General features: G+C 43.4%; 1 protein-coding gene across 3 annotated transcripts in view; it reads right to left on the bottom strand.

Moving 5' to 3' along the window:
* The window catches only part of NEURL1 (neuralized E3 ubiquitin protein ligase 1), a gene marked incomplete at both ends in the record, with an annotated part of 155,193 nt that overhangs the window by 79,686 nt on the left and 51,911 nt on the right, over window positions 1–23,596 (bottom strand). The window contains one exon of one of the 3 annotated variants that reach the window (XM_080348163.1): window positions 4,793–4,877. The exons of 1 other annotated variant lie outside the window; for it this stretch is intronic. In XM_080348163.1, the coding sequence (XP_080204289.1) occupies window positions 4,793–4,877 (85 nt within the window). Of the gene's footprint in view, window positions 1–4,792; window positions 4,878–23,596 lie in introns of those variants that run through there. One more of the 3 variants, XM_080348164.1, reaches the window with a different exon arrangement.

Here is a 23,596-nt window from a genome sequence, read left to right as displayed (position 1 = left end):
TTGTTTCTTATTTATTCTGGATATTTGCAGTTTTAATTAGGTGTAAGAAGTTGGCAATTATTGAATTTGAAGGTGTGTACAGCAGTGTGCACTGAAGTACAATACTATTTAGTAACATTGACTGCAAGGGTGAAATGTAGTATTTGGAACAGTTATTGCAATATAGCAAATGAATACACAGAGTGAGAAACAAAGCACGGAGCTGAGTTCAGCGCTTGCTTATAGATATACCATTCACTACATTACAAGGAATTAAAAGAAAGCTAAAAATAGAGCTTTATTGTGCAAAGTAAGAATAAATGAAGTGGCATACAGTAACCATTTTACACTCGGGAAAAGGCCTCCACCCTCTGTTGTTCCCCAAAGCCCCACAACAGCAGCTCAGCAGCTCTCGTTAGCGCCAAGGGCTTCCAAACCGCACCCAAATATCCCACATATCCCATACCTCCTGCCAACACATGTGAGAAAGACCCAGAAATTGTTCTCCAGGAGAACTAAATGCAGATGAAGGATGATGCTGGTGCTTCACACCTATTTTGCACAGGAAGATATGACCAGCCAGGTGCAGAGACGTCTATGGAAAACAAGATCCTGATTAAATGTGAAATGAATTCAGACACCCACCCAAGAGCCAGTTGCCATGCAGCACGGATAGAGTCCTGCTACACCATAACTCCTGCTTCCTTCTCCCTTGCGGCAAAACCACACAACTGCGGCTGTGTTGCCTGCCAGGCCTATATATGGGGAAAGGGGAAAATCTGGCCATGTGTAATACTTATGTGGGCCTCTATATACACCACAGAAAGACACATGAACCATTATTTATATTGTATCCATAATGTACAGAGCATCATCTGCAAGCAGCTTAAAAACTCAGCCGTTCAAATGGAAAATCACATCTGTCAATCAGTACTGCTTCCCAGGCTAAAAAGCCGATGCACTCTCACTAGGGACTTCTTTGCAATTACATCGATGCCATACAATTACAGTTTGGAAAATGTGCCACAAGGTGCCTTTTTGCCTGTTCCTTGTAAAAATTATTCCACCGCGAAACACTGATGAATACCTGTGACGTGTGAGTAATTAAAGCAAAAATAAAACAAAGCCCTGCAATGAGGGACTTATTAGTAATTATGACTTGCAGGAGGGAAGATTATTGAGCAAATATGCAGGTAGGCACAGGCTCACATATCCTCTGTGCATGAATTAATCCACTGTGTACGCTCTAGCTAGTCAAAAGCTCTCTGAAGAGATGTGTACATGTTAATCACTAACCTCTGCACGTCTACATACACTGAATCCCTCTCCCAGCACAGAGCAGCAGCTTTCGTGGCTAAACCGTCACTTTATGTTAGTTTGGTTCTTAGTAAAAGAGAAATAAACAGTAATTAGTTGGGTTTTTTTCCTCAGAAACTCTGGGTTTGGGTCCCTAAAATTAAGAATAGGATCTTCAGCAAATAGCACCTCACTTGTAGCCATAAGGAGGAATTAAAAACTACTGCAGCAGGTGACAGTTGCATCAAACCCGTAACAATGACATACATATTATACATATGCATCTATTAGAAATATGTTTAAAGCATGATTAGCTAGCAAGTAGTGTGATATAAATATTTAGTGAACTCTGCCTATGTTATAGGAATACCATTGCAATAATTCTTGAAGAAAGCAGGCTCAGACAAACCACAAGCAACCATATTAATGTTTCCCATTTAAAATACGACTAAAGCAAACCACAAGCAATCATATTAACATATCCTGTTTGACATATTCTTAAAGTAAACACCATATGTATAGATATTAATTTTAAAATAGAAGTCAACATTCTGTCCACCAAGGTTGTATTACCTTTGAACTTCCTATTTCTACTTTTCTTCTCTTTGCATACAGAGCTCTGGAGAGGGGGAGGGAATGGGGAAGAGAAGCAGAGGTCGTCATGGTGCCAAGCACAGGGACACAGATGGAGACGGCATCAGGACATTTGGGCAATGCATTTCACAGAGAAGAAGAGTGATCAGCTCCCATGTCCCAACATATCAACCCATCAGATGTCTCCTTTCAAAAACAGAAGTGCTGCCTTTCATGACACAAGCCCATTGCGGTTTGTTTGCTAGTGAGGAATGAAGTCAAAAGCTCAGGCAACTGATGCTTCAGTGCCCTTGATTCAAAGCTTATTTTTCCTCTCATATCCATCAGGTGGGAAACTTTCCTTCAGGTGACTCAGGGCCCACCCAGCACCTGTCAATGTCATCATTAGGACAGACTAACATCGCTGTCTTCAACTGCCACCACATCAATGGGAAAGCAGCATTTTCACTCCAGGAGATGCCTGCCCATGCAGGTACCCCACAGGATGGCTCAACTAGCATCAGTGCAGCACCAGCTTGCAGGGCTTCACCCAAGACACCCAGGCAGTTGTGCAGATCCAGGGACATCCATAACCACCAACAACTACGCATCCGAAAGCATCACACTTCACCCACCCATGGCTTTCCCCATGCCAAAGGATGCTGAGACTCCTCTGCCCCACGGGAATACTGTATGGCTTTACTTCGTGGCCTGAAAGCAGATTTGTGGGTGAAAGAGGGTAACATGATGCAAAGTATTCCTCGTGATGACAGTCTCTGTATGGCTGCACTTGACTATTATAAACCTCTGTGCATATGTCAGGGCATCACAGCTTTTAAACGTCACCACCTTTTTTCAAAGTGTGCGTCCCTCAGATCTGCTTCAGGAGCTTTTATCTCAATTTACTTTTCTGACCCCGTCAAGGTCATGGTGGGCCCTGGAGGAGGCAGGGACCGGCGCATGGCTCTGGGCACACATCCTGGGGAAACTGGCTGCCTCCCCAGGGCTGGCTTAGCAGAGCCATGAGCAGCCAGCCTGTGCAGTATCTCCCTATCTGAACTAATTTTCAGCAAGTTTAAATTACTCAGGTGCTTGTGAAAAGCCCAGTCAATCCTTGTGACACAGAGAGGTCACCAGAAATAGCTGGAGGACATGAATTTATGTTTTACCTGTGCTTTTTAAAAACAAAGGATGTCAGCCCCCAGGGCTGTCAATACAACTCCATTCAGTATTATTACATTTATTTTCAATTATCCTTCCGAGAAATGGATACGGTTTCAGTTTCTCTTTCTCTTTGAGACACATCTGAAACAGAAATATTAAACAGAAAGACGGAACTGGAGGAACAGTAGCCACAGACAAACCACAAGTGCAGATGCAACCTATTTTTGCTAAATATGTTTTGTTGCATGACATTTTATTATTTGTTTTTTGAAATACAATGCACAGCCCTTTTTTTTTTAAACATCGCTGTGCCGAACGCAGCAGTGCATCACCTCCAAGTATAACACAGCCCGTAGCTCCTCTGCATTAAGAGGGAAATTTGAATTAATTACCCACATCTCCTCATTATTTTCCCTTTCCCAACAAAATAAAAATTAGAGAGAACCATGCTAGCTGGAGTAGAATCGCTGAAAGGCAGAAGTTGCAGGATTACTGTGCAGTGCGCTGCCAGCTGCAGGCAGGAGAAAGCCCCAGCAGGAATGCCAAGTTCCTGGCACACACAGGAAACGTATATAGCTATTATTCTTTCCCAGACAGTTTTTCTTTTTTTTCAAGTTCATTCAAATAATACTTCCAAGGGGAAAAGGCACTTAAAATCACAAAACAATAGTCAGAGCTCTCTTTTTTTTAATGTTGACCTGACGGTACTGATACTCTGCATATTGCTTGTGTATCATGAGATTAGAGAAGAAATAAGGTCACACCATGGATGAAACTCCAGAATATAAATGATGAACAAATAAAAATCTCTACTGAGACATGCTTGCTAAATACCTTCAGGGAGAAAGTCTTCTACTTCCTAACTATGTCCATTCGTTCCTTAAACTATAGGGTTTGGATTTAGTGGAAAAAATATAAGAAGAGTCAGGACTGTAACATGAATATTCATAGCCTAGGTGTATATACCTCATGCATCTCTATTCAAAGAAAGGATATGAGATACTCCAAGCCCATGTGACCCTCCACCTGCACCTTTCCTACCTGTATTTACTATTGTAACAAGGAAACGCCACTTAAAATACATTCATACCACACTAAACATGCAGAATGTTTACTATATCCAAGGTTAAACAGAACATTTCAGAGCAATATGCAAGTTTAATATTGAGTGCAATATTCTCATAGAGGTATTTATGGTATGATATTTGCACAAACAGGGACATGGAGTGTATTGCATGTTGTCTATCAATTCAAATTCTGGTTTAACGTTGGCCTGTGTGGGATATTCCAGTCCCTTTCCAGCTCCCTTCTCTCCCCTGCTTTACATTACCCAGCAAATGCAGACAGCATGCCACACTTAATGGCTGAAAATCAGTCATTTCAAACCAACGTTCATTCCAAATCAAATCAATTTAAAACAAAGCAAACGAGAATTTATATTAAGAAGAGACTGCTGGTGGAAAGGAAAAACAAGGTGACTATTTTGAGAGCCTACCAAGCTACCTTGCAGTAGTCTTTACCATCGCTTAGCTGATTTTTTCCCGGTGGGAGCTGTCAGACAGCGCTCACTCACACATACACACACACACAGTTACTTTCTTTTCGTCCCTGACACCTTTCGGCACACCCGGCAGTGCTGCACCGCCAGATCTTCGTCCCTCATGCCCAGCAACACAGGGAGACGATCACAGCCCGACCCCCGGCTCCCCCTCCGGCACCAGGATGCTCCGAGGGGACAAGCCGGGCCGAGTCCTCATCCCCCAGGTTGCCCCCGCCTCACCTTTCCCAGCCGCCCCCCGCAGCGGAGAGGGCCCGGCGGGCTGGTCCTTACCGTACAGCAGGCTCCTCGTCACCTGTCCCCCCATGGCCGCACACCCCGGCGGGGGCACGGCCGGCTCCGCTCCGCAGCCCCCGGCCCGCCCGGGAGCCGCCTGCCCCGCGCCGGCTGCCGCCACCCACTCCCGCGCCTCCTGCCGCCGCACCGGCCCTCCGAGCTGTCATGTTTATTTACATAAGAAGGAGGAGACTTCGCGGCTTCCTGAAATAGCTGTCGGCGTTTCATCGATGCAGCGTGTTCGACCCTCCCGATCCCACGCACACGGTCCCCCCGTGCAGAACGCGGCGGGTCAAGGCATCCACCCGCAATGATGCCGGCGCGGCGTGCTGCTGGAGGGGGCTGCTGGCCGGGCTGACGAGCCGGCGGCGCTGGGCTCCGCTCAGAACAAAGCAGAAGGTACTGCCAACTCCGCCGAAAAAAAAATTAAGAACTCATTTATAAAATCAAACGACTTTGGCCATTTGAAACTTTTGCTACCCGGAGGTTTGGTATCCTAGTGCAAAGCCCTGGAATAAAATATAATGGCAAAGAAAAAAAAAAAAGATTAAAAAAAAAAAAATTATTACCAGACATCACTGCACCAGAGTCTTCAAACCGCCTCTGCTGGTTAATTATTAATTATTTAATAGCAAAGAAGTGCTTGAAATGCAGAATGGTTCACCACGGACTGTAATAATAAACACATTACCCCCCGTAAACTCTTTTGTGCGAGACTTGCATGCTCAGCCTGGATACAATGCTTCCTTCTCTCCAGCTCATTACCTCTGCTGATGGATACCGGCCAGCGCTATTCAAAGCAGGGGGATGCCGAGCGTGGTGCAGGGAGGTGCGCAGGGTACCGCAGCCAGGCTTGGTCCCTCGGTTGCTCTCTGCAACCCGCGGTTCATGCAGGACCTTGCTCGTTCCTTCTCCATCTCCAGCACCACATGTCCCTGCCCACACACGTCTCTCCTGTCCACTGCTCTAAGGGTAAATTAACACAGCAGGCATCAGGCTGCCACAGCCAGTCATGGCATATCCCGCTGGCTCGTATAAAACTAGTTCATGCATCTTTAGGTTATGCCACAGTCTCCCTTCACTTTGCAAAGGAGCAGGAGTCAAACTTACAGAGCCACGAGCACAGCTCTGACTCCCAACTCTTACCAGGGTGCTGGGCAGATCCTGTCATCCCACCGCATCAACTCTGCCACCAGAAAAATGGGAAATAAGATTTTTCTCTTGCCATGTTATAATTATTATTGCTTAGGATGGCTGGGTGCTGAGGTTTCAGCACTTCTGGAAGAATTTAAAAAAAAAAAAACAAAACTGTGCAAAAGCAGCCCAAGCCAAAAAGCACAGTCAGGGTGTTTGCACTAGTGCTGCGTGTGTGAGGAAAGCTGTGCACAGCATTTCCAGCCTGCGAGAGGAGCCTCTCCCGAGCTCTGCAGCAGCAGCCAGGCACCACCACCGACTCACCCCCTGGCTCCCGCCTGCCCAGCTGAGGAGACTTGCACCCAGACCCCAGAGCCAAGCAGCAGCTCTTCCCTCACTGAGCAGCACACAGGCAGCGCTCTGCTCCTCCCTGCTTAAAGTCACACTCTGCAGAGCTTACAGCAGCTTCTTGGCAGAAGACTCTTTTTTTTTTTTTCCCTTCTATTTTTTCTTCCTACCCTCCCAGATGATGCCACATTTACAGCAACAGAGGTACGGGGTGAGGACACATCCCCAGAAGCACTGCGTGTGCACCCCAGTGGGTGCAGGACATTTCTTGGGTCACCCCACGACATCACAGTACCCACTGGGGATCCAGAGATGCCACAAGGACATTGCTGGTTTCGTCCCCTGGTGGGCAGCCCCCCTGCTTGGGCTGATGGCAAAGGGTACAGGTGCTTACACCATCACCTACCACATTTCACTCGGAGGAATAGAGATTGAGTTGGACATCCAACCTCAAATTTTCTCATCTCAGTTCTGCTTTCCATCCTTACCTTAATCTTACTACAGCTCTGTGAATAATTGACTTCTTGGTTCACTGCCTCAACCAAGAGATTGCTAGAAAAAAAACTACCGTTTTGTGTTGGCCCAAAACTGAATGCTTTGTGTGTCTCACTGAACAAAATGTTTCTTTAACTCAGAATGAAGCATTTTATTTTCAGAGTTATTTTAACCTCATTTTTTCAAGTTATGGTCATTGAATCCAGTTCTGAAATGATGTCTTTAAAAAAACAACAACAAAAAACAGCCCACAACCTATTAAGCCCTTTGTTTTGAATATACTAAAAGGAAAAATTTGAATTGTTATCTTACAGGTTATTTTATTTTTTGCGACTTATTGGCTTTTTTTGTTTGTTTGTCTGAGGGGGAGATTGGAGGGGACAGACTGCCAGAATGAGTCATCCCATTTGGCAGAAAGTGATAAACAATTTCAATTGATTTTAAAATTGACTACAAAAATAAATACTATTTAAAAAAAAAAATAAAATAAAAACCACCACACCACCTCAATCTCCTGAACTTCAGCCAGTGCTGTGGAGCAGCTCCTGGAGGATGCAGGCCTGCAAAGCCATCCATGGTAGTCAAATGGCCCGTCTGCCCTGTTCTGTGATAATTCCTCAAGGATTACTTGCCAGATGGCAAACCTTTCCATCACAGCCATGTCACACTGAAACTTATTCCTGATTTGTTCTTATCACCTCCAAGTTCATTTCAGACCTTGCCCTTTTTCAATTCCTCTTCAGTCTTTGGTGTTTCTGATTTTTCTTTAGACATAGAATAAACCTATCTGCAACTCTATTCTCTATGCTGATACCCTTTAGGTCCCCTTGGGGTATTTCTTTGCCTTTTCCAATAAGAGTAAGGCCTCCCATTTTGCCATCAAATATAAATGTCAATAATATCACCATTTTTGCTTCTTTCTAATTTGCTGACAAAGGTATTAGGGCTGGACACAACAGAAATCCTGCCCCTAAATCCATTCCCATTCATGAACAGTGTCCAGCAAGCTCCAGCCAAGCAGCAGTGCTGTTGCCCAAGCCAGGAAGAATCTGCTGCAGAAGTATTTTGAGGCAATGTTTGATCTTGCTAAATATATGTACTAACACAGAAACAGTAGGATGGTGAGGCTGCAGAGGACTTATGTAGATTTATGGTCATCAGGCTGCATATTAGATTAAACCCTTGGGTCTTTCCAAATAGCCTTAAGCAGTCAATGGGGTGTTTCTCACACTCTCCCAAGACAAAATCCCCAGCCCTGGGCACTGGATAGCACGGGTGGGTATGAAATTGAGGGCTCATGAGCAACTGCATTGCTTCCCCGGTGTCCTGGCCAGCAGGCTGGTGGTCAGCAAGGAGAATGCTGGAGATCCACTACGATCTGGAAAAAGACATCCCAACATGGCTAAACAGTCCATTCTGTACCAACAGATGGAAAGTAGCCGAGATACCTGCAGGGAACCACAGTAGGAGGAGACACAAAAATAAGGTACAAAGAGACAGGGAAAAAGGAGAGGATGAAAAACCAGTTTCATGGAGACCAAGGATAAGATTATACATATGCACAGGTGAGGACAGGGAAATGAAACTCCAGTTCATGCTAGCCTCATGCAGCTAAAATTCTTTGGGGACTAGATTTGACTCTATGGAGAACTGGAATTTACATAAGCAAGACAAAATAAGTGATAAAACCTCTCCTGATAAGGGTTTCACCTCCTTTAACGATGCTGCAGGTGGAGACATCCCAGCAAGAGATGGTCCAAAAGGTTTCCTCACATATCAGTATAGGAGAAATAAGGCAGTTCTGGAAATCAGCCCGTATTTGCCAGGGAGAAAGTCTTCATGAGTTTTATGTTTAAAGAGGTACCATCAATTTCTCTATTACCACTTGCACTTGACTTAGTGGTAACACACAGATTGACTAGAAATTGGCCTTTTTTCCACTCAATACAGTAGTTCTCAGCAAACAGATGGAGATCATCTGGGAAGATAGGAGAATTTAGGGAAACATGTTCTCAGGTCTTTTGTTGGCATAAGCCTCTGACTCCTATTGGGGGGGGAAATTTCACCTATACAGAAAACAGATTTCCTTCAGCAACCTCTGCCACCATAACTCCAAAGGAAAAATGATGTTCTCAACAGGAAAGTATCCAAGAGAAAACGTCTCACCAGTACATGCTAGTGCACAAGAAATGAGGACTAGAGCTAAGAAATCTTACATTCTATGCATTCTTTTAACATTAATTTATTGCCATTAATGGAGCGGCCTTAGACCTAAGACATGTCTCTGCTTTCAATTCTTTATATGTAACATGAAGATAGAGGTACTGCATTAGCAAAAGGTATGACAATTAGCTGGTGTTTATACAGCCATTTGGAAATATAATGAGTTATGTTATTATTAAGCATTATTACAAAGCTGCAGCTCTGGATGAAAGCCAAATCTCAATGTGTAAGTCAAAGGAAATTCAAGATCCTGACTGAAATTCTTAAAATCAAAATAGTCACTTGTACCTACAAACTACATCACCACAACTGCTAACCTAGGCACTCAACTATCCTGGTACAATTCTCTGCAGGCACAGCAGGATGGGAAATCTAAGGACAGGGAAAAGCTTTACACTGAATATCCACCTTGCATTTGCACTCAGCATAAGTGAGACATCAGTTGTGTTTGCTTTGATGACGGGAGCCGCAGCGGCACAGCAGTAAAGGCTGCCTCTCGGCAGGGCAATGAAGACATCAGCGAGCTGTTGTAATGGATGTACAGGATGCATATTGATTCAGTGAAGGAGACGTGGCAGCAATAGGAGAGCCCGAGATGTCACATTGCTGCTCACACAAAGCCAAAGCTGCCAAGGACATCCCAGGCTTAACTCTGCCAGCACTTGGTGTTTTGTCATAACCTCCCTGTGCCACCATCTGCAGGAGGGGGAGCAGGAGAACAGCAGTGCTGGAGAGGGGCAGGAGGCTGAGAAACAAGAAGGTTTTCCAAGGCAAAGAGAGTGACTTAGTGCATGGTATTCAGGAAAGAAATACATGCCCCAAAAGCCAAGAGTGCCCAGTCCTCTTTGAATCCTTTCTGGATAACATATCGAGAAACCCCATGGAACAATACAAGGTAGTAGAGAACGGAAATGACAGAGTTGAACACAAGCTGTGCCTTGCAATGAAACATTGCATTGTGCTAACTGGTGTTTCTGGAAAGTAACATTTAGATGATGCAGAAAACCTGTGTATGCTCTGGGGCAGTATAACTTGGAACTTGCCTGGAGCCCACTCCCTGGGCAAAATGATCAGACTGCACCTTCAAATGCCTCCAGTCTTCACCTTCATAGAATCAAAGAATCATTTTGCTTGGAAGAGACCTTCAAGATCATGGAGTCCAACCGCTAACACAACACTGGCACTAAACCATGTCCCTAAGAACTTCATCTCTATGTCTTTTAAACACCTTCACGTATGGTGACTCAACCACTTCCCTGGGCAGCCTGTTCCACTGCTCAACAATCCTTTCCATTATGAAATTTTTCCTAATATCCAATTCACTTACATGCTAAATTATCATTAATAGCTTGACCTCTTGCTGCCATCTCAGAATAACTCTTTAAGCATACCATGTTTCAAAAGAAACTCAGGCCTATCCAAGTGTAATGGAAAATGAAGATAGAAGCACCTCACTAAAAGAAACACCGTAATTTAAAAAAAAAAACCAACAAAACAAAAAAATGATGACTTATAACAGTCGCCTAATGACACTGACTTTTGCTTTCAGAACAAGCATAAGAACCAAAAGAAAATGAAAGTATCTTCAAGCAAAGATTTTTTGTAAGTCTTATGTGAATATTCTCATTTTGACTCTAACTGGAGGCACAGCACAGCAACAGTATGACATGACTGAGAAATCTTATTTCAAACCCCATTCTATAGTTATTAAATGTTTGTAAACTCCGAACATTGTGATCTCATATGATACTGCACTATAACAACCTTAGTGACAAAAGCATTGTATTTTTCCACACAGAGATACAGGGTATACTGGTACAATAGGTATACTTTTATATAAATAGTCTGTTCACACTTTATCATAGGCAACATCCAAACTCTGCACTGAAAAATGAAACTACCAGCTGAAGTCATCAGCATTTTTATGGCATTTTCTCTTTAACACGTGACTGCTGAGCAAACACCACATTCGCTTTCACAATATTCCTGTAGGAAGAGGGGATACCTCTCTGCCTGAGCTAGAGAAGCAGGTTTTGAGCTTTTGGAAAAAAGTTAAATGAGGATCTTACAAGCAACAGGTTAATTCACTCTAGCAATCTCCATTCAATACCTTCTGGAAAGAGGACAGGCAGGAGCAAAGAGGTAAATCAGGTAATCAGAGAGCACCAGCACTAGGGTACAAATGAAGGTTATAGACAACTTCCACTCCAGCATGTGCAGGCTTTTGAGAGCTTGACTTTGTCACCTTAATAATGTTCCCTTAGCATAGAGGGGTAATTTCTAAAGATTTTTCTTAACAAATACAGTGACAGGAGAGAATAACCTCTGTGTTGCCCGTCCCACCCTTTCTGAGAAAAGCCTCTCGCTCGCATGCACTGATGTTTGTAACCAAGCAAAGGCACCATATGTTTGTGATGTAAATATTAGCCCAGCAGAAAAACACCTTTTTAATTACCCTGCTGAAAGTCCTTCAGAGAGGGCAGTGAAGGGCAGTAGGGTCCAACAGAAACCTTCTGGGCTGGCAAGACAGACAAGTACCATGCCACACATTCACGAGACAATGTTCCCCACCACGTGTGCCCAGCACCAAGTTTCAGCCTGGGGTCACAGAGGAAAGTCCCAAAACCCCTCCCAGGACTCGGTCCCTTGGCACCCCCCTTTTCATCCCAAAGCTTCCCTGCCTCCTGCTGCAGTGCTGTCCTATAGGAAATGGGATTTATTTACAAAACTTGCCCTTACAGGGCTGCTTGTGCAAGCTCTTTTACGTTAGACTTCAAGGAGCCAAAGAATCTGGAGGTCAAGTACTCCAAGGGCAAAATGCACAGCAAGGGTGAACTTTCTGGCCCAAGCAAGACAAATCTTGCAAGTGTAAATACAAAACAAATCATGTAATGCCAGTTATATGTATTTTCCTTTCCCACTTCCTCCGTTCCTCACCCTTCTCCAGTCTCCTGTTCTCCTTTATCAGATACTGTTATCCTGTACCTGCCCATTCTAGACTCTTTGTGGCTTTTCAAATTTTATCTGAAATTTACCCTTCCTCCCTTGCTTTATCTTTTAACTCTTTTCTTCTATTACTCAAATTAAAAGGCATTTTGCATGTAATTCAGTCTCACAAAAGTAGCACGAAAGATGATAAGCCAGATGCAGCAGATGGGGGGCAGCTATTATTGGAATGAGAAATGAGTTTTGGTTCTTCAGCTCAGGAAAACAAGATTTAATCAGTACAAAAAAATTAGAGCTTTAAGTTCACAAATGCCACTGGTTTTGGACCTACTTTATCAAAGCAAAGAGCATGAACATAAATGCAAATACTGTACTGAGTAGAACAATGGTCATATTCCCCCATAGCCACCCCTCCATCTGACATCCCTGTTTCCAGAAGGAGGGATCAGAGGTGATCAGGACATGAACTCCATAAAATTAACAAACGCAGAAAAATGCTTGTAGGCCTAGGATCTAGACCATGCTAATATATTCATCACCGGAGCATCTAGACTGAGTGTCTCTGACCTACCACAGCTTCTGATCTGCTGCAAACTTTCACAAACCAAACCAACGCTGTTCCTGCCACTGCATTCTCTTCCTCCATACACCATGGCGCCAGTCTAAAGGTCTTTTTCACTTCTCTTTGCTCCCTCCCCCATTCTTGGTCTCTGCATCCTCTTCTGTGCCGCCCACACACTTGGAGAGCAGAGAGTAGACCAATCTGGCAGGTTCAAATAACAACAAAAAAAAGGAAAGAAAAAGAAAAGAATGTTGTTTTCTGGCCTAGAAGACTCCTCTATATTTTTATCTGGAGGGAGCAATCAAATCTATTTTCCTTTCACCAGGAACCAAAGACAATGACAATGGCTCCCAAAGTCTCATGTTCTCACAGATCAGGCCCGACAAAAACAAGGGGGAAAAGCTGTCATTTCTCCCTGACACACAAGCACATTTGAACCGGAAAATTAAGCTTCTTTTTAACCATGCGTTCTTCTAGCCCCAAGCACCAGTTAAAAATATCCATTTTTACAAGGTGGGGTTTGATTAGCCAGTTTTCTTGTTTATTTTTCTCAAAAAGTGGCTGAAGACAAACTCTGCTGCCTGGAGGCTGGTTAACCAGCAAGGCAGCCATCAGCACATCAGGGACCTCTGGGCTGGCTGGGCATGAGCCACCCATGCAGCACAAGAAGGGGCTTTGGAAGGATGCAGACAGACCTCCACATGCAGCACACATCCCCATGGTGCCGACACAGCACTGGCAGCATTTACCCATCAAGGTCCCAGTCCTGCAAACTCATCGGCATATGCAAAAAAATCCACTCTGGCATTAAAGCATCTAATGACATTAATGGCACACAACACAGCAATACAGTCCAGGCATGTGGAAATAATCACAGGCCTAGAATCCAGGGTGACTGATTTTTTTTTTTCCCATTCAACATATGTTTTACTTAGATGTCTGCTTCTTCCTACTCTTCTTTCTTTCAGTCTCCCAAACTATAATTTGTTTTTGGTGGAACACACAAAAACATCTTTAATAAAGAAACATTATAGGTTAAATTACTCCTATCTGAGAAACAAAAAATAGTTAACTTAGATAGAAGCAAGAGATTTTATTAAATTCACATATTCCTAATAATAGGCAGAATCTGAACCCAGCACAACTGGTCACTGAGAAGATAAAATACATCTGAACTATGATCAGCATGAGGATCTAAAAACAGTGCTTGTGATTCCTACACAGAATCAGAACCAAAGAAGCTGAGGTTCAATGAGGTATAATCATTGTTTATTAGGACCAAAGTATGTGTTCCACAGGATGACTCAAAAACTCTAAGCTATTCTGTGCAGTTATTTGCTTTCTTAAGGTGACCTGTGAGCCATACCCCAGGCTGGGTAAAAGTCAGCAATGACATCATTTACAACACCAGACCAAACAGGGTGTCTTTCCCTCCTTATCAGGTCATCTTAGCTCAGCTGTTCCTATGTCCTGGAGATATTTTATATGCACAAAAGCATTTTTACTGGTCCAGCTACGTGTCAACTATGATGAATTTTGTCACTTTAGCTTTTTGTAGCCACATAGACAAAATGCCCGTCTTCAATGGCTAAATCATCACAGTTGTAGCAACAGACACTTAATAATGTAGACATGGTCTTTAAACAGGCTTACACTAAGTATCCAGCTTGAAAGCAAATTTTCACATCTTGTTGGAAGCAGAGCAGCCAGCATGCTCTTTGCTGTGTTTCAAACTTGTCAAGGAAGAAGTGGACATTTTCACACATGTCCTCCTGCCTTGTAACTTCAGGAGCCAATACAAAGCTTCAAAGCAGCAGCATGTCCTTGCCCATGGGAGACAGCTGCTCTTCCCAGGGGAATCCCCACTTGACTCTCTCCCAGCCTTCATCTCCAAGGAGAAAACATGGACAGTTGATGCTCAGCACTCCCCAGTTTCGACCAGATCTTCATCAACTTGCACTGTGACTCACTTCTAATTCACACACAGTGTACTCAGGACACTGACATTTCCAAGATCTCTTCCGAGGTCTGACCATAGTCTCATTGCCACTTTAGAGACTATTTCCCCTGCAGCTGCAGAGTGTGTTTGGAATACAGAAGAGAAGAATGTTGTTCATTAGTATAGAATAGCTTAGAAGAACAAATCTTTTTCCATCCATCAAGATTAAGACTGGAACATTAGAGATAAGCATGAAAAGATTAATATCTCTGCATGTCCAGTGTTAGCAGGACAGGTCTCTACATTACAAGGGTGTGATGTTATTTCAGATTATGGTCCTTTTAACAGTCAAAAGTCCATGTCTTAAGAGTTTGCAATCTTCCAAGACAAGTGATTCCTTCAAGACAAATCCCGGTACCACCTGTCAAGGCAGAAGTTTATTTAACAGAAAATGTGTGAGATGTGGGCAACCCATATCACAGTAACCCCAGTGACTCCCCTACAAATCAGCTGCTCTTGTTAAGGAGGGTGGGGAGATGTCTGTCACTGGATGCTCAGAGACCACAGAGTTTCCTTGCTGGCTGTTCCTTCTGGGTATTGTTCAGTAGCTTGTACTTCTTTGCCCACAGCCTACTGTATATTGCAAATACCATTTAGCTATCTGCTGCTTTGCAAGCCTGTGAAACATCTAACAGTCAGACCTCAAAACTCAGGCAGCAAAGCATTTTTATTCAACACCTTATTTCACCTTCTAGCAAACAGAAGAAGTGTCTCTATCACACAGCCGGGATGGACACTTATTTTGATAAAACTGCAGGCTGAGCCAATGCTTGTCAGGAATTAGACAACTTGAGGAAGGAGATTTGGAAGACTTTGACATTTGAGTGGGAGAGTTGTGTAAAGACACACAAAAATGTATTAAAGGAGATGGGCACAATAAAGAGGAAAGACATTTTTGCTGGCTTATGAAAATGAAACATATGCAGGGCTTAATCTGCCACCACTGAAATCAATAAGAATTTTGCCAGTGAAGCAAAACAAAAGCAGAAATGGAAACAACATCTGACATTTGCTATTATAGACTCCTACAAATTGCTGTAGTTAATAGCCTATGAGTTGGATAAATAATATACCATAGGCAGGGAATGATTTTAAACTTCCATTTTCACGGTGTGAGGGTGTCATGATCTTGAAGAGTTTTGAAGCTTGTAAAGGCTGCTTATGCTGAGTCATATTTAGGAAGAAATTTTCCATTTGGATAGTCACGCTAAGTCTATAAAGTCATCAAAGAAAAGAACATGAAGGGAAAAGCTAAAAATACAAGATAGAGAGTAAGATGAAGATCAAGAATAGAAAAGAATTTGGATAAAATGTAGTGTAAATAATTTATTGTTGAAGTAGTCCTCATAAACCAAAGTTCTTGGAATGTAAAAAGGCAAAACATTTCTGTAAATTATTTATGTTTGTGAGCTGATCATATATGCCTCAGAGGCCAACTCCTTATCCAGTATAAAAGAAAACATCTGGCCTTGTATCTTTAAGATAATAATGAGATGGCCGCTGAGCAGTCACTATGGAAAGCATGGTATCCATCACTATGGAAAGCATGATATCCCGAAATTAATATCTCAGAGCACAGAACACATAATGAAGAAAACAAGGCAGAACAGAAAAACAGGACTTGGACTATCACATCAAAAGCCAGGGATACTCAGCAGATCAGTTGTGCAGGCAGCTGACCTGCACTGGGAGACAGCAGAAGAATGGCATGAGAAACCAGAGAGCAACCTGCACAGCAGCCCAAAAGCAAGGAGGGGAATGAGAAATAAAAGAAATAAAGGCAGTGAAAGGGACTACATGTTTCAGAAAGCTCTCAGCCCCCATCTAGTTGGCAAACAAGGAGGTCATATTTCATAAAGAGTTCAGAAAGAGGGGCACCAAATTTTTCCCAGACAGACTTGGATGCTTGGAAATGTGGCCCTCCATGTCCCACTCTCACCACTTTGAAAAGCAAAGATTTTGCTCAACAGATTTTAAGCACAGGGATTCTTACTGAGCAACGCTTTGTGCATTTTTATTTTAAAACAACCTGAGTATGAGCTAATGTGTATCTCTTGTGGGTTTTTCCAGCCTTTTGCATCTCCTGGCTGACAGGAATGGTGGGCTGTGTGGCACATGCACAGACCAAGCTCCAGGACACAGAAAGTGCCAGATGCATCACTCCAAGGGCTGTAGTTTTGCAGATGCTTTGGAAAAAACTAACAACTGCAGAAGGAAAGCACCTGTAGAAATCTTGATCTCTCTCATCATCAGGTATTTTAGCAGCTGTCAGAGACACAGCTGATAAGATACTCAGCAGTGCATTAGTCATTAAGTATACCTATTTTGTTAGTATTTATAGTTGATTTAGAAGCATTTCAAAACTGAGAATTGCAAAGCTGTATATTGGTTGACATCCTTAAAAATTATCTGCTATATCTTTGCTGATATTTCACTTAGCAGGGAGTTTTTAGATGAAGCTGGAGGCTGCACAGACATCACTTCACTTGGCACGGAGGCCGACTCAAAAATTACCACGTAGTGGAAACTTCATGGCAAAAGACCACACCACTGAGATGTGAAGAAATCACCCTGTGCCCAGCACAAACTCAGCATATCACCATCAATAATAAACATCAGTAAATGAAGCTCCAGTCCCAGCCAGGAGCACAGGACCTGCACTGTGGCTCCTCTCCTGCGCATCTGCGAGAGGAAGGCTGCTGCCGACCAGTCTCTACTGATAGCAGGAACAACTGATCCCCCAGCCAGGAGGAGAAAGACAAGCTTCAAAACAAAGAAAATATTTTAAAATATTCCCACAGTAAAGACAGACATTGGCAGATTGGTATAGCAGGAAAGATCTGTCACCTTTCACCAAAAATCACTTGTTCAGATGCTGCCAGTAAAATACCATCAGAGGGCCTTTGTCCACACGGCAGTTACACTGTCACAGCTTCATCATAGCAGAGTCCCTAAGATAGAATGGACCAGAAAAACCTGACTGTATAATTATACTGCTAATTTGTCCACAACTGAACAATTAGAATTCCTGTTTGGCAGACCCATAGTGCTACTTACAAACTGTCCTTGTAGGTGCTACTAACATACAGATTGGCAAAGGTCTTCAAGGTTGCAGATTCTTCAGCCAGATTATCTCCCACTAACCCCAAACAACAAATCTCTGGGTAAGTTGCAGGGCTTAATCATGCACCACAACTAGATCCAGGTCTAGCCTTTCAGGACTGTCAAAACTGGGTATAGGTCTCGTTCTGAGAGCTGTGTTTGTTAGAGACATTTCCACAACTTACAGCCCTCGGGATGCAACAGGCTCTGATATCATCATTTTCTAAATACTATCTGCGTAGCAGATGTTTTGTGTATGCACGCTATCCCTAAAGCCTTTGCCATCTGTTTTATACCTAGTAAGTCAGGTGTTCAGGCTTTGTATTCCAAAGAAAATGTGTGGGGTTCTTTAAAAGAAGAAAATGTGTGGGGTTCTTTAAAAGAAGAAAATGTGTGGGATTCTTCAGTTATTCCCTACACTTCTGCAAAACCTTGTTAGAAATTCTTAAGACAAATGTGGAACAGTAAGTGGAATGATTCGCCTTTAGTCACATATGAAAAATTACAGAGTAGGGCTGTACAAGTGTGAATTAGCAGCATGCACAATGAGGCCTGACACCACCTGGCTTTCTTCCTCCTTTCTAAATAAGCAAGGAGTAATACAACAAGGCACCATGGAGACAGAGAGCTCCAACACCAGGCAAGGTGTGGAGGAGAAAGAGTAATGCTGGATGAATGCTGATACCTAAACATGGCCAGCAAGAGCCAGAGATGTAACAGATAGGTTTGACCACGAGTCCTTTGAGGACCTCAGACTGCCATCCCCAACCAGCAGAGGGTCAGATCCCAGATGAGATGTGAGAAGGAACCAGTGCCAGATCCACAGAACCAGGACCACAATGCTCGAGAGCTGCCCATTCCTCTGCCCCTCTTCCCACAAATGACCCAAGCCAAGAAGCAAACAACATTTTAATGGACTGTTTCTGGTGATGGACCAGCTGTGACATTTGGCAAGTTCCTTATTACTAGCCCTAGAGAAATGGCAATCATTGCAAATCTCATGTCATTCGAGTTCAGCATCTTTTCTGATTACTGCTTGTGTTCAGGAAGCTTCCCTGATGTAACAAATTATTTTGCTATTTATTCATATTCATATAGTATTTATAGCATTAAATAAATAAATTAAATAGACCTACTTTAACCTTAAAAGATGCAAAAATCAAACAGCATGAGTGCCTCTCCTCATTCTCCAAGCCTCACAACATGGTCACAACATCACAGTTCTTCCTCAAACAGATCTTTTAGTAAATAAATTTGCAATGCTCTGAAATACTACTGGAAAATACAAACCCATCATAAGTGGAAATAAGTCATATTCCCTACTGATAAACATGCAGACAAGCAAAACTGTGTTAATAGGAACATCTGGAGAAAGTAGATTGCCCTTCCCAAACCAGACAGATACAATCACCCAACCAGTAGGTAGAGGCACTATCACAAAGAGATCTGTTCTGCACTGGGGATGTGAGCAGCGAATGAAAACTCATTATTAGCAGATCAAAAGCAATTAATTGCTCAACCAGGAGCACACAAACTTTAGCTAACAACCACACATGTAAATATTCCAGATTCACCAAAGGTAATTAAGTAACAGAGAATGGGACAACTCAAACTGTTCACTGCGCAGAGTGTACCCAGTTTGAGGTGTCATTGCAGCCCACAGGGACCCTTCCTGCAGTTCTCAGGCCACTTTCTATGAGTAACCTTCTGTGCAGCCACCACTGTACTGGGCCTCTCTGTCTGTATTCTCAGTAAAACAGCAATTTCAAGAATGACTTTTCTTGCCTGTGATTTGAAAATAGAACTTGATCAAAAGCAAAACCTCTTTTCCCAGCATCAGCCATGCAGCAACTTTAGTCAGTACATACTACCTTCAGCAACCAGAGGGACTCCCAACAGCAATGAAATCCTGAATAGGCCCTACGGCTGTAAGTCTTTCTAAGAGTTAAAGGATTTGCTCCACGCCCAGTCTGCAAAAGCTAATGTGTCCACAGAACCCTCTCATACTTCAGCTCACTTGTTTCATGGAGTTTACACCATCAGCTGTTGGCAAAACGTGACTAATCCACTTTCTTGCTTTGAGGCTAAAGTACAAAATGTCTCCTACAGGACAGATCCTGCTCTGGCAGTTGCCAGAGTCAGCCCAGGGCTGTGGATGGAGACCAGGATCTCACAGGATGTTCATCACTCCCCTCTGTGTGGAGCAGAGTCCCTTCACGTGCCTCCTTTCCACCCATCCCCAAGCCAGCCTTTGCTCATGACTCTGTGGCTCTGAGGGTGGGATGGAGATGCACAAGGTTGTCCCTGCAGCTGCTCTATCCAAATGCAAGCCAAAGAAATGCCGTGGAGAGAAGAGCTTCCTCCTCCAAACATGAGGATGAGTGGCAGTGGCACAGCAACCACTCCACAACACTTGCTGCTCCTTACATGTTCTCTCTTCTGAGTCAACTGCCTTTTCCCATTTGTGAAGCAGAGCACTGCTTGCTAAGCCATATGTATTTAAAAAGGAAAAAAGAAAAGAGAAAAAGAGAGAGAGACAAGGAAACTAAACACACCTCTAAACTGTTGTATCATCCAGGGTGAGTGTGAGCTGCGTAGCTTAATGCCACAGTCCACTCTGTGCTTGTAGCAGCACTCTGCCATGGTCTAATAAATAAATAATAGCAAAACAGATCCCACATTCAGCTGCCCATCAATAGAGGGAAATTTCTGTAAACTGCACCAGAGCATCTTCCAAAGGCCCGTCAGAGATGATTGGAAGGACAGCGCATAGACAGGAGTTTTCCTGGCTCAAAATGGTGAGAAGAGTGGGTTATTCTGTTCAGATCACAGGCAACAGGTTTGGTCTCTTTGAGCACAACAGCCTTGCAACACCTGACTGGATCCATTGCAAAATGAAAGGACGACTTCCAGGCAACATGAGACAGAAAGGTATGGATTTTGGGAGGGATCAATAGGGAAAAGAAAAAATCGTGAGAAAAAAACAAGGGGCGACACATATCTGTTTGCATCCAACTTGCAGATGCTACAGCTGCTGCATCCTTAATTACCTGCAGATGAAATGAACAGGTAGTGGTGGCCAAGACAACTTTTCATCTCACTTCTGTCCCACATCCCTAGGAAGTTTACAGGAAAATCATAAGTTACATTATTTCTCCCACAGAGTAAGAAAAGGGGCCACACAAATCACTGACTTGTGGCAGTTGGCACATGGGATACGCAGAGCCCTGAGCAAGGAGAGGGAGGGAAATGCTATTCAGAAGTCTCTGCAATCCTTGTGTTAAACCAGGAATGCAGGGAACTTCCAAAATACAGGGTGAAATGGTAGAATCTTCATAGGAAGAATAAAGGGACGTAAATATCTGCTGGATATTCAATGCATTTGGTCTACAGAGGCAAAATGCGCAACTCTCTGGTATGTAAATGTAAAGATTGAGTAGTTATTACCATGATCACCACCCTTCCTGTCTGTTAGCATTGCTGCAGTCTGACACCTCAGACATTCAAGAGGAGCCTGAACAGACAGCAAGGTTTCACCATGCAACCTGCCCAGCGGAGGGGAGTATTCACAAGCAGAGACTGCAGGAAATATCTAGTTGCCTAAGTGGAGGATGCAGGCAGTCCAGCACCATGATGTCTCCTACCTCAGCACTGCCCAGCCCACCAATATTCTGTCTAGCTTGAATATCTCACATGGCCTAGTTCAGGTTTCCTAAATATACACTATCATAAAACTACATGAGTAATTCTCGTTTTGAACATCCTCTGGATGACACTGCAAGACAGCAACCCACCCCACTGCGCCTGCTTCCAGATGCACACCTCTGGCTTTGGTCCTTTCTTCCTGCAAACAGCTTGGGAGCGTAGTGAGGTAATTCATAAATAGATCTGCCTGGAGGTGATGAAAACACAAAAGCTCAGCCTTGCATTCCTTCTGTTGCCTGTAAGAGATGGTCATGCTGCTGGCAGTGGTTATATGGGAGAAAGGAGGTGACCACAGAAACAGTACAGGAGGACTTGGGGTTGAGGGCAGGCTGTAGGGTGATGCCCTGGTATGTGTGCCTGGGAGATCAGACTCCCCCTCTGCATCAAATCCTGTGGGTGCCAAATCCTACCAAGAAGTGCATTTATAGGAGACATTTTAAAACTTGTTGCAGGAAAAAAAAAATATCTCTACTGACTCTACTTTTACTCTGTTTTTAAGGTGAATGAGTTTAGTGGCTGATCTCAGGGACATCACTCCCTATGCCTCTGCAGAGGGTACCTCCATCACAGATACCCTCAGAGCCTCTAATGAGGGAGCTTCATTTGGTAAGTCAGAAGTGAGATGTTAAAGGGGCAGAACAGAGAGATACAGAGAGATACAACTAGATGAAGGCCATCCTTTGAACCATGAGGGGAGCTTAAAAAAATCCAACAGAACCTGAAAGAAAGATTTTTAGGTTACACACCTTAAAACAGAAAAGACAACACAATAGGATGGGCAGCACTTGTGCAAGCTGCCTTTAACGCGACAAGTCTGCTGGAACATCTTGCAGCGATGCACAGCAGACACCTTCACTTCGCTTTAGACTAACAGGCCTTTCAGGATTTTTTAATCACTCATTTCAACAGCAGCAGCTTGCACAAATGGACTTTAGCATTCAATTAGTTCCCATTTCAGAATTAGAAAAAGGTATTCCCACCACTGCTGTGGAGACTCTACCAGAATCCTGGCCACTCTAGGGTGGCTGAACGTAACAGTCCTGATCCATCTTCAAGCCAAGGATTTTTAAATTTGCCTATTACATCAATGTGACACAGGAGCATTTTGTTGTATTATTCCGTAAAAACAAAATCCACCTTCTCCAATCAGGACAGGGTGCCCTCCATTTCAGACATGACTTGCCCATTTTAACAAAGGGATCCCATTAAGCTGCTGTCCCCAAGCCTACCAGCCTACACGCTGGGGCAAATGCAGAGGCAGGGTAGTGAGCACTACTTTGTGCCATTATACAAATGTCCAGTAACAATAATGGCTAAAAAGGCTGAGAATTTAAATGACTTAACATCTAAGTGAATTCACTGGAAATACTTTCAATTGTCTTTTTTTTTGCCTAGCAGATAGCCTGAAGATACGCAGAGACTGGAAAGTGCATTCAAGATGCTGAATCTGATGTTGCTGTCTATTTACGTCAGTACAATTCCCAAATCAAAATACTGAAGCAAATGGTCTTCCCCAGGGAGCAGATGTTTGAGCACAGCGATGGGGCCCAATTTAAGAACATAGATACAACTGAAATGTTTTCATTATGTCAAGGCTCCAGCCACCTCTAACAGAGACAAGTTGTGAATCACAGAAAGGAGATGATTCCACCAAAGACAACATGAAAAATTGATTCCCTTTTCTCCAAGAGCGGACTGGTAGAATTTAGGAGAGCATTTCGCAGGGAGGTGCTGCACAGCAAGCCAGCATCTGGTATTTTTAAAAGCAGCAGTAGTGTTCTCCAAGCCAGTTGCATTCAGAAGACAAAGTCTCTGCAGCTCTTTTGCACAAATAACTATTTTGTCTTATACTTGGTTCCCAATTAGGTTTGCAAGTGCTTCCCTACTTCATAGTAGTGAGTGAAACCGTACTTGTGAATGACTTGAGGAAGCAAGAAAACAGCAGTTTCACTGCATGCTGCAAAATATGAGGACTTTCCATTTGCTTCTTACAAGTTCACTGCCCTCACGCCTAAAAATGTATTCTATTATTTACATTTCATCAGCATCCTGGATCAAAGGAAGATGAAGGCACTATTTTGACAGGCTTCGTACATAGTTATGGATAGACATCCCCTTTCCTTTGGATCCAGTTCTACAGCTGAAGCTGCACTACAGGACAACACTGGCCCACACAACCCAGCCAATTCCAGGGCACACACGGGCACTCTTAAGTTATGCAATGGTTTACTGCCAC

The sequence above is a fragment of the Nesoenas mayeri genome (assembly GCF_963082525.1).
Source record: "Nesoenas mayeri genome assembly, chromosome: 7".
Lineage (NCBI taxonomy): Eukaryota > Metazoa > Chordata > Aves > Columbiformes > Columbidae > Nesoenas > Nesoenas mayeri.
This window is presented reverse-complemented; position numbering and strand designations above follow the sequence as displayed.